The sequence below is a fragment of the Jaculus jaculus genome, chromosome 1, assembly GCF_020740685.1.
Source record: "Jaculus jaculus isolate mJacJac1 chromosome 1, mJacJac1.mat.Y.cur, whole genome shotgun sequence".
NCBI lineage: Eukaryota > Metazoa > Chordata > Mammalia > Rodentia > Dipodidae > Jaculus > Jaculus jaculus.
The window spans coordinates 30,797,932-30,810,168 of NC_059102.1; the positions used below are offsets into that span (position 1 = coordinate 30,797,932).

The 12,237-nt window shown below is 44.3% G+C and overlaps 1 protein-coding gene across 3 annotated transcripts in view; it reads left to right on the forward strand.

The window, feature by feature from the left end:
* The first annotated feature begins 4,405 nt into the window (after positions 1 to 4,405).
* The window catches only part of Stn1 (STN1 subunit of CST complex), a 44,161-nt gene continuing 36,329 nt past the window's right edge, over positions 4,406 to 12,237 (forward strand). The window contains exons 1-3 of one of the 3 annotated variants that reach the window (XM_045138889.1): positions 4,406 to 4,674; positions 5,578 to 5,745; positions 10,396 to 10,491. In XM_045138889.1, the coding sequence (XP_044994824.1) occupies positions 5,598 to 5,745; positions 10,396 to 10,491 (244 nt within the window). In that variant the 5' untranslated portion in view covers positions 4,406 to 4,674; positions 5,578 to 5,597. The remainder of the gene's footprint in view (positions 4,675 to 5,577; positions 5,746 to 10,395; positions 10,492 to 12,237) is intronic. The other 2 variants (XM_045138888.1, XM_045138890.1) reach the window with 2 other exon arrangements.

Consider the following 12,237-nt stretch of genomic DNA (forward strand, 5'->3'; position numbering starts at 1 on the left):
CCCTCCCCATCTCAATCAGTCTCTCTTTTATTTTGATGTCATGATATTTTCCTCCTCTTATGATGGTCTTGTGTAGGTAGTGTCAGGCACTGTGAGGTCATGGATATCCAGGCCATTTTATGTCTGAAGGTAGCACGTTGTAAGGAGTCCTACCCTTCCTTTGGCTTTTACATTCTTTCCGCCACCTCTTCCGCATTCGACCCTGAGCCTTGGAAGGTGTGATCGAGATGTTAGTCAGTACTCCAGTCACTTCTTTCCAGGACAATGGTACCTTCTGGGTTGTCCCAAGGTCACTGCCATCTGAAAAGAGAAGATTCCTCTACCCAAAGTGAGAGTAGCGTTAATATAAGGGTATGAACATTAAGAGAAGTGCTTACTGGGCAGTTTGATAAGCATAGTATATACATTTTTCCACACATCAGCAGACGTTACACCCCTAGGGCTCATGACTACCCCTGTTTTAAGTTTTCAGTATCAGGGATCTATTCCCTCCCATGGAGCGGGCCTGCAGTCTAATTGGAGGGGCTCCTCAATTTTTCAAACCCCATCTTAATCCCATCTCCACGGTGAACAGACACACTCGTATGTGCCAGGGGCTCCCTTCGTCCCAGCTGTTGCTCATACGGGGTCACCTCGTTTAATAAGCCCCTTCCATTTGCCTCCCATGACTCATGCAGATATCACCCCGGGCCCCATACTCTGAAGTCACAAACTAGCCTCTCTATTTGCTGTTGTTTTGGTTTTGCTTGGGGTTTGGTTTTTGGTTGTCATTGTGGTTTTTGTTTTTAGACTATTTGTTTTTTTGGTTTTTTTTTTCCAGTCCTGAGGATCAAAACCAGGGCTTTGCACATGCTACACCAGCATCCTACCACTGAACAACACCCCAAATCGCTTCCTTTGTTATTTAATACATCATCTGCATTACTCTTTTTGCTCCACTGAAATAATTATTGCTTCTCCATAGCCCAGTGCCAAAGCACAACAAGAGAGGACTCAAGGTGTGCTCAGTAACTGAAGATCCCCCCGGGGAATAACATAATATGGTGCTCATAAGTTGTCTTTATTACATTAAACGATAAACACAGCCTGCCATTAATTAAAGCAGTGAAAACAGATTTTATTTATAACTAGTACCAGTAGGGGAAAGAGCAGAATTTAGGCTGGTAGGGAATCGGTTTTGTTTTGTTTTGTTTTGTTTTAAAGAGAAAATGAGGGAATAGGAGAGAAATGAAAAATTACCAAACTTGAGGTTAGTCCATGGGAAGGCCATTTAGGTCTGCTAGCATTGCCTATGGAGTCCAGGCTCCTACCCACCTCCCACAGAGGCTGCGAGACGCGGCCCTGGCATTGGGTGGTTGGCTGGAACAAACAGTTCTTTTGCAGCCTTGAGTTTTCTCAGGCAGGCATTTTAAGGGAGACTGGGAAGTGGCTTTGAGCCTGTAGAAACTATGCTAGTGTTTGTTCAAATCTTTATAGGCCAGGGTTGAGGGCTAATTGAGAAGTGGGCTTAGAAGAGCTTAACTGAGGGTTTGGTCAAGGAAAGAATCTTGAACCATTCTAAACTTTTAAACAGATTATCAAACCCAATTTGTAAGCAGCCCAGCAGAACCCATTCTACTGTGAAGATGTCCAACAGAGGAACCACATGATAGTTTGAGCTTTGAGGTATGGAAGACACGCCACCCTCCCCCTTTCTAGGGGAATTTGCTACAAACTTCACTTTCTAGAAGAGTAATTGTACACTGAGACGCCATTAGAAAGGGTTCCTAGCATCAACTTTTGAAAGGTCTACCTTCAGTGCTTAGAGTGCCAACACAGGGCCCTGCAGATTTCAGGAGTCCTTTTTCATACTTGTAGGCAGTGGCTTCGGGAGCCAGGAACCTACAGAGGTGGAGACTGAGGGACAAAGACCCTCTCAGACATCTCTAGGTGCTTCTGTCCTCCGAAATGTCAGTTCCATGTATCTTCACTTACAACCTATGCCTTTGATGTGGGGGTCAGATCAAAAGGAGCACTCCCCGCCTCCAAGGAGTCCTCCTTTCATTGTAAAACATGACACCAGGGTAGTCTGCTTTCTTTATACCATAGGGTGTGGCCCTCCCCAAGGCTGGCAGCAAACCCAGAGTCATATGCCCAGTGTCGATTCCTATGAGCCATGAGAGTCATTTCTGAAATCATTAGACTCTGAGCACATCTCTTGAGTTTCACCCTGGAGGAGATGTGTGCAGTCAGGAAAATGTCGCCAAACCTGTCTCTCCTCACCTGACAGGTGAGCTGTACGCATCGGTCTCACTGGGTGTGTTCACATAGGGAGAGCCTCCCTCCCGTAAGAGAGGATGTCATCTCTTAATTATATCTTAATCCCACAGACCCAACTCTTCAGCGCGGTAGAATCTGAGCTACACGGTGTTTTATCAAGGACTCTTGTTTTTTTGTTTTGTTTTGTTTTCGGCTTCTTTGGTAGCAGAGGAGGTAACTAGATGCCATGGTTCTAATGACACAAACTTTCCATTCCAGCACTTGAAGTTCCTTCTCTGATAAATAGTTTAGCAATGCTCTCGTTGGCTGCCACCTGCCTCTTCTGGGTCTGGTCTGCTGCAGTGACCTGCATTGTCACATTAAAGCCCTTGTGAACTGGGAACAACTCTTGTCACCTCCAGTCATGATGCAATTTCTCTACTTATGGGACTGGAACATGGCCGTTTTCTTGCTTGGGGGACAGGGCATCATCAAGGTGGCCATGATTTACCAAAATGCCAGTTTTTCAAAATTCTTTTTTTAACATCTTATTTTTATTTATTTGAGAGAGAGAGTCAGAGAGAAAGAGACTGAGAGAGCGAATGTGTACCCCAGGGCCTCCAGCCACTGCAAACTCCAGATGCATGTGCCACCTTGTGCATCTGGCTTACATGGGTCCTGAGGGATTGAACCTGGGTCCTTAGGCTTGAATTTCTAAGACATCTCTCCAGCCCTCAAAATTCTTAAGTATATAAGATCCCAGGTTGTAGCCTACGAAAGAAAAAATGTATATGATCTTGCAGGACTAGTTTCAGTTAGAGATAAGACCACATATTCAATCAGGGGTTCAAATTTAAATACTGACATCTTGGGGTTGGAGAGATGGCTCAATGGTTAAGTCACTTGCCTGCAAATCTTGAGGATCCCAGTTTGATTCCCCAGTACCCACATAAAACCAGATACACAGGGTGGCATATGTGTCTGGTGTTCCTTTGCAGTGGCTAGAGACCCTGGGCATACGCATTTTCTCTCCATGTGCCTCTTTCTCTGACATCTCCAAGTGAGACCACCGTGTGTCTTATCAGTTGTGAATAAACACGTAAAACATAAGACAACGTAATCCTGCTTTTGGCACTACCTAAGCATTGCTATCCATTGGTTAAATAAATTAGGTCAAAGACACACACACACAAATTCTCCCATCACACACACACCCAATTAAAAAGAAAATCCATCCAGGAATGGTGATGCAGTGCCAGTAATCCAAACACTTGGAAGGTGGAGGCAAGATCAATTTAAGGTCATTCCCAGCTAAAAATCAAGAAGTAGACCAGGGGCTGGAGAGGTAGCTTAGCAGTTAAGGTGCTTGCTTGCAACCCAGATTCCCCAGAACCCATGTAAGTACATGGCAGTGCTTGTGTCTGGAGTTTGTTTGCAGTGGCTAGAGGCCCTGGCATACCTATTCTCTCTCTAAACATAAATATATCAAATAAATAAAAATTAATTCTAAAAAGTTTTATTTTACTTATTTATTATTATTTTTTATTTTTATTTTTTGGAGGTCGGATCTCACTCTAGGCCAGGCTGACCTAGAATTCACTATGTAGACTTAAGGTGTCCTCAAACTCACAGCGATCCTCCTACCTCTGCCTCTCGAGTGCTCGGATTAAAGGCTTGAGCAGAAAAAAAAAAAAAAATTTTTAAAAAGAAGTAGGCCAGACTCTCAAAAAAAAAAGTCGGACCCTGCCCCAGTTTCTTGGAGACCCTGGTTCCTGCCAACAGGGATCTGGGTAAAAGGGTGATTTGGAAGGTGGCTTTGGGCTGTAGGTCTGTAATTCCAGCACTTAGGAGGCGAAGGATCACGAGTTCGAGGCCAGCCTGGGCGCTGAGGCGGCGGCGGTGGAAGCGCTAAGGCCTTGCTGGGTTGGGGCCCCTCCGGGCGGGGTGGGCGGGGCCGTGCGTGACGGGCGGGGCCGTGCGTGGTGGGCGGGGCCTCCGTTGGGCCGGCGCGGCGGGGCGACGGCGGCAGGAAGGAAATGCGCGCGCTGGCCGGCTAGGTTAGTCGGGGCGCGGCGCGGCACGGCGGCCTGGGCCCGCGGGAACGCCTCGGCCCTCGGCTCCCGTGCCGGGCGAGGCCTCGGCCGCCGGCGGCCCCGGGGGGGCGGGGCTGCGAGCGGCTCGTGTGTGGTTTCCTTTTCCTTCATTTCCCGGCGGCCCCGGCCGGGCGTAGGAGCAGAGCCTGGACCCTCACCCAGGGCCTCGCCTAGTGCGTGGTCCCCAGGGCGCGGTTTCTCCTGGACCCACCCCATAAAGCGCTTAGCTCTTCCGTGCAAGCCCAAAGCAATCCAAATGGTGAGGCACGCCTTTTAATCCCGGCTCGCGGGAGGCAGAGGCAGGAGGATCACTGTGAGTTCGAGACCACCCAGTGAATTCCAGGTCAGCCTGGGCTACAGCAAGACCCTACTTCGAAAAACAAAACTAAAAAAAAAAAAAAAAAAAAGGAAAGAAGTAAAGAAACCTAAATAGATATTTGAGATGTAATCATTGTATTGAAGAAAGTGGTGGTTTGTTTTGCTTTTTAATTTTGTTTTTTGGGTTTTTTTTTTTTTTTTTTTGAGGTCTGTCTCTAGCCCAAGCTGGCCTGAACTCACAGCCTCCAGAGTGCTGGGATTAAAGGCATGGCCTCTACGTGTGGCTGTTGTTACTTTTTTTTTTTATTTTCACAATTTTTATTAACATTTTCCATAATTATAAAAAATATCCCATGGTAATACCTTCCCCCCCCCCCGCACTTTCCCCTTTGAAATTCCATTCTTCATCATATTACCTCATCTCAATCATTGTACTTACATATATACAATACCAACCTGTTAAGTACCCTCCTCCCTTCCTTTCTCTTCCCTTTATATCTCATTTTTAACTTACTGGCCTCTGCTACTAAGTATTTTCTTCTCACGCGGAAGCCCAATCATCTGTAGCTAGGATCCACATATGAGGGAGAACATGTGGTGCTTGGCTTTCTGGGCCTGGGTTACCTCACTTAGTATAATTGTTACTTTTTTGAAAAACCTATGCATGGCCAGACATGGCCAGGTCTGTAATTAATGCGCTTAGGAGGTGGAGTTCGAGGCCAGCCTGGGCTACATAAGGCCTTGTCAAAATCAAGCCATTTCCAAGGTGGTACTTTGGAGGGTCTTCACAGGATGGATGGCTTTAAAGCCCTTGGATCCCAGGTTTATACTTCCTAAAAGTTCTGGATGACCACCAGAGAATAGCTTACTGAGTATGCTCACCCACATCTAACATCATGCAACTTAAACTTGTGTGTGTCTATTACAGAGCTGTTCAGGGTTAGCAGGATGCCACTGCCCAGCCAGTCTGAGTCTAGTCGTGGTGAGGAACATGAGACCCCGTCCCTCTTCTGGGGTCTGGATCCTTTGTTTCTAGCCTTTGCAAAACTCTACATCAGGGATATCCAGATTATGAAGGAGTCCCATCAAGTGCCAGGTAAGTGGCTCATTAGCCTGAGTGTTGCCCAGTGTTGGGATCCTACCCTCACTGCCCCGCCCTGCGGTTTCCCCACAGCTCCAGGAAGCCTTAGCTTCCAGGAGAGCCTTCTGCAGTCTGCAAGTTCAGTCTTGGAATGTATTCATTTCTATGCCAGTTCACACAATCTAAATCTATTTTTAAGAAGGAAGGGATGGAAAGGAAATTTAAATAGATATTTGAAGTAGTCATCTTTGTACTAAAGAAGGTGGTTATGCTTTGTTTTGGTTTCCTGCATAGCCAGGAATAGTGGCCTTATGTCTGTAATCACAGTACTTGGGTAATGGAGAATCAGAAGTTCGAGGCCAGCTTGGGCCAAATGAGACCTTGTCTAAAACAAAATCAAAAACAAAGCAAGCACTTGTGCTTAAGGCATTTTGTATTTAGAAATACCTTGTCCTAGTGCATGACTCACTTTCTGAGTTTCTTTGTAAAACTAGGTAATGACTGGTATCTGAATTTGGGGTGTCCTGGAGAGTGATGGAGCATTTGTCAGCAAGAGACATAACTCAGGAGCTAGAGTACTGGACACTCACAGTCACACAGTTTCCACTGAATTACTGACCTCCAGATTCTTATGAATTTAAGAATGACATTGACAATAGAGGGTTAGAAAGATTAATTATAGATATTATAGATAGAATTTAAGAGAAGAAAGGAATGAAGAGCCTTTCCCCAAAAGTAGGCAAAGGGGGTGGTCCTGAAAAATAGAGAAGCCCACCTAGAAACTTAGGTTAGTGTCTATTATAGACTGCATGGGAGCTGAACTAACCCAGCCCCAACACCAAGCTTCTAGGCAGGGAATTACGTTTTCTGGGAAAGGGTTAGTCTTCCCAGGAATCTTACTCCTTCTGGAAGGATGTAATCTTATCTTTTCTAGGAAACGGAAACTGCTTTAGGGAAGAAGAGATCTAGGGAAGGAGCTCCTTTAGGCAAAAAGAGATTAGGAGGGGAAAAAAAATAACCCAAACAACCGTAGATTCCCTCCTTACAGGCTCAAGAACATTTCTTTGGCCAATTTTAGTTTACTTTGTTTTGGGGAGGGGGGTCAATCGGATCTGTTAACCCTAAGCTGACTCTTAACTATGCCTGAGTTTTGTGGAGGGGGTGTATTGTTTTGAATTAATCAGAATCAACAAACTGGGAAGGAGAACTCCTGACTTGTTACCTGTGTAATGACAGCACCTGGTGACCATAGGCCAGTCATTGAGAAACGTGTTGGAAGGAGTAAAGTATTGTATGTGAGAAGTTTCAAAAAAGTGTTTTTCACACACACACACACACACACACACACACACACACACACACACACACATCGAACTGACACTACATAGTGAATTCCAGGTCAGCCTTGGCTAGAGTAAGACCCTACCTCAAAAAACAAACAACAAAAGAAAACCAAACAAAAAGTATTTTTTTACAATGCTAGTTATTACAGGTAGTTATCATGCCTTAAAGTATAACAAAGGGTCTGGAGAGATGGGTTAGCAGTTAAGGCCCCTGTCTGCAAAGCCAAAGCCCAGGTTCGGTTCCTTAGGACCCATGTAAGCCAGATGCACAAGGTGGCACATGCATCTGGAGTTCGTTTGCAGTGGCTGGAGGCCCTGGTATGCTGTTCATTCTCTCTCCCCGCCTCTTTCTCCAATAAATGAGTAAAAACAAAATTTTTTAAAAATAAAGTATAACAAATATACAGATTAGAATAATTTAAGTAGCATGTTTAACTCTATTATATGAGAAGATTAGTTAAATTATTTGCTATTTTGAGGGAAGTTTTCCAGTCAAGGACTTTCCAAGTGGCAGTGAGTCAGAAGTAGTCAAGACTCCTGGGGATCCACAGTTTGGGGATGGTTTTGGTTTTATGTACATATATATTTGGATGACTGAAGCTTTGCATACAGATTATTCTTCGGCACACCTTTACTTTCTAATTATTGTTTGACATGGTCTGTTCCCCTGGAAGTGAGCCAGCCTCCCCCATAGTTTTCCATTTTCCAGAACAATCTGGTGTTCGTCATAGCTCATCTCCTCAGGAAGAAATTAATTCACACCAAATGCCATTCTTAAAGCTCTGTGGGTGAGCAAGCGAGCATCAGAGAAATCCCAGGGCCTTAACGCTTCGTGTGGGCAAAGGACCTCATGTAGTAAATCAAAACAGTGAAAACTAGCCCTGGTCATCTTTGCTGTCTCATTTGCTACACACACACACACACACACACACACACACACACACACACACGCATGCATACATACATACACACAACATACATACATACATATATTTGATTTCTCAGGTCAGGAAATGCCACTACCTTAGGTTTCTGTTTTGTTTCTGTTTGGCTTGGTTTGCATAAGGATAAATTTGTGACTGCATAAAATTTAGAAGTACTTAAATGACAGACTGTCAGAAACAAAATCGTCAAGGTTAACAACAGAAAAGACAAAGCAGGAACCAGATGTGTTCTGAAGGCTTTGCTTGCCCTTTGGCCTTGGTCCTGGCTGTAACCTGGAAATCCTTGGAATCTCCTGACTGACAGGAGTGTCTTTACTGCTGGAGGTGACCCCTTGTAGGACACCTTAGCTTATGCTAATGAGGTATCTGGCTGGGCCCTAGTTTCTGGATGGATCTATCTATACCCATAAGACCAACTCTGAATAAAGGGTTGGGATTTAGAGCCAGGTCATATCAGCCTGAGTCCTTGGAGTTCATGTTGGTCATTCAACCAGTGAATCCGTTGACCATGCCTACATTATGATACCCTGTTAAAAAGTCCTAGGTGCTTAGGCTTGAATAACTTTTCCTGAGTGATTAGCCGACATTGATATGTCAAGGAGTGGTCATTTTCTTTGCTTAGCTCTTTGAGTTTTTTCCTTGATGGGCAGAGTTGCCATCCCGCCCCCTTGTGTGATGGAAGGAAGTGGTGCTTTAGTTGTTTTTCTGTGTCTTCAGCAATCTTGTGGCCCAGCATCTTACTTGTGTGCTTCATGTCTCCATACACTTAGAGAAGTTTCTTCTGTATTTCTAAGCAATGTATTTTCTCCTCAGTCAATTTTCTCAGCATGTTAAAAATTCAAACCATGTGTTATTTTTTTTCAGCAGTTGTCTATTGTTCTGTGATGCTTTTAAGATTTCTTTACACGAGTCCTTTGATATTGGAAAGATTTTGTTACATCCTCAAGTGACGGTCAGCCCTTGAAAGCGAGCCATTGTTAGGCTACAGGGTGGAAATGAATGAGAACTGTGTTTGTTCTTTTTCAAGGAAGTGTTCTGTGTTCTCAGCTGAAGACCTGTCTGGGCTCTTATTGTTACCAAATACAGAGTTGATGACATGGGAAAATGGGTGATTTGGGGCATCATTGGCTTATGCCTTAGTCCAGTCTTTTCAGTGCCTTCTCCAACCAGGCAGACCACCTTTTGTCCAGCTGTCCTCCTCATTTTAAAGGTCAGAACATTTCAGCCACTCTCTGTGGATTCACATTGTCCCCAATCAGTGCACATGTTCCTGAATGGGGGCAACTCTCCTTGTGGGGTGACACCGGACCTGGGCTCCTTCCCTCATGGGGCCTTGCCACTGTCAGCTCATGCCTGCGAGCTTCCCCCTAAGGTGCTCTCCCTCCCACGAAGTCATCTTCAGAAGTACGCCTCCACAGAGAGTGGCCTGCCTTGGGCTGTGTTCCATGCCACATCCACTCTCCTCATTGTCCTTTGGTAGGCAGAGGCTTAGGAGCTCCTTGTCCACCCCGAGATACTACCATGTGCCTTACAGCCCCCTGTCCGCAAGGGAATCAAGAGAACCATCAGCAGACATCTGTGTGGAGGTTCAGACCACTGGGCCCCCCATGGCGTAGTTACCATCTTCATGTTTATTTGCCAGTTAAAGAATTCAGGCATGGGAAATAGAGGGATACTAGACCGGAATCTGGTGCAATTAACAGGAGCATATCACATGGGCTGAAGGGAGATGAGGTCCAGAAGGGAGGCGCTCTGGCAGTCAGGAAGCCCTGGGACCACAGGTTGGCATCAGGCTCCCAGCTCCTAGGAACTCCCATGCCTAGTCTCTCTCTTTGCTCTTTTCTGGCAGAAACCTGCCCGCCAGCATCTTGAGTCTAGGTTTTGAAAACAGAGTTTTAAGAAGAGAAGTTTTTGAGCTATAATCTGCTGTCCTCAGTGGGTAGTGTTTTGTATCCTACGCTGCTGGTTCATAAAATGATGACCAATTTCTTAGAAAAGCCCTGGCTTCCTTTCTGTCCTTTTCTCATTTGCTCAGGATTCAGTGCAGTGTGTGTCATTGTGCGATGACTGCCCAGGCCCTTGTGAGCTTTTTTCACAGAAGCACGTCATGCCCACAAGTAGAAAGCAAAACAACCAAATACAGTTGCTCAGCATTGGTTTTTCTCCTTGCAGTGCTGGTACAAGCTTCTCTTAAGTCAGGCTTTCTACTTTCCTTATCCTTCAGGAAAAAAACCTCTGCATTTCTTGGAGCCTGCCGCTTGCCCAGGTCTAACCGTCAAGCTGGAATTTTAGCATACAGCCACCTGATCTGGAACACACATTTAATAAACCAGAACATGTAATCATATGTTATATGTACTGCTCTCTCTGATTTATAGGTATTTTTTTTTACAATGGACATCCAGTAAAACGAGTTGATGTCATGGGACTTGTCGTTGCAGTGAGAGAGAGAGACGCTTTCTACAGTTACGGAGGTGAGCACATTGATACCTGAAACTGAGTTGCTGTGGAAGACCGCTGAGCTGCAAGTTGATTTCATTTTTAACAACCACAAGCTTTTCAGGCAGTGGGGGTCCTCCCAAAGACACTGCTCTGTAGGGAGCTTCTTGCAGCCCCGTATCTGACTAAGTGTAAAGTGAATCCCTGGGTGAGAAAAATCCTGGTGACCTTGGTGAAGTGGCCAATGCTGGAGAGAGGAGGTAGATGAACTGAAAGAAGGACCCTGATACCTGCTGCACAGTCGTATAGAGCAAAGGACAGAAGTGTATGTTCTGGGATTCCTTTCAAAGGAAAAGGAAAGGCCAAACTCAGCATGGTGGCTCACTCCTATAATCCCAGCACACAGGAGACTGAGGTGGGAAGATCACCAGGAGTTCAAGGCCAGCCTTAGCTACAAAGTTGAGCCTAGAGTGTGACAATGCCTGCCTCTAAAAAAAGAAAAATGCTCTTTGCTTATGAAAACTCAATACTGAATTTCCATATTTTGGATACCAGAGAATTTGTAGGATGTGATTTTAGTGCAGTAGGTCTGGACTGTTGAGTTCATTGTAAACAAGTTGAGTCACTGTGTTAGCTGTGTGTCTGTAACATACTCTGCATTTAAGAGAACACATGGATATTTAATGGGAAGCTTGACCTTGAGTCCCAGACCTTTGATGTCATTGACATTGCCACTTCTCGTGGTGTTGCCTGGGACTTGTATTCTTGCTGGACTTGGAGATAGAAAGGAGGATTGAATTTTGTGACCTAGAGCATTTTACTGATACTCTATTCATGATTGTTAATTTGTAAACACAAATATCATTGCGTTCATTAATATTTACTCACTTTCTGAAGTTGCTTCTACTGTGCTTATGAAATAACATGTGAGAGATGACATCTTTCCACCTACATTTCATACATATGCACATATGTGTACATGCATACATATACATTATATATGTATATATAATCTGTGGGTCATACCTGTGTATACTGAGAAATATATATATATATTTTTTCAATCTGCAATACACCACTTTTTCCGGCATCTCCACACGGACTGTCTTCTCTGCTTTATTTATGTATTTTTTAATCAGACCCCAGTCCCGTTTCCAAAACATTCTATTAGCATTTAATGTCTTAAAATCATTTCTGTCAAAATATACCATTTAATATTTAAAATGTATAAGATACATAGGGTATATGAGATTCACGTTTTACAGTGAAGCATGTATATCTTGTTGTTGTTGTTGTTTTGTTTTGTTTGTTTGTTTTTTCAAGGTAGGGTCTTGCTCTAGCCATAGCTGACCTAGAACTCATTATCTAGTCTCAGGGTGGCCTCAAACTCATGGTAGTTCTCCTACCTCTGCCTCCCAAGTGCTGGGATTAAAGGTGGGTACCACCATGCCCGGCTCCATATATATCTTTTAATAGTAAACCTATGTATTTATTATAACCTTTAAGTCTTATATGCTTTGTTATTAAAATTTATTTAACCAGTTTTATATTTATAAACAGATTATTCCCATTAGTGAACAGCCTTATTCATGATGTATCTATCTGTGCACTCGCTCTGCTTTTCAAGATAATTTCTTGGAAGTAATTGCCAAGTCAAGGGATATATGCATTTCACACCTTCATGTATATTTCCAAATTTGAGTTTTAGAAATTTGACTTAGAAGTCAGGTGTGCTGGCACATGCCTTTAATCCCAGCACTCAGGAGGCTGAGGTAGAATGA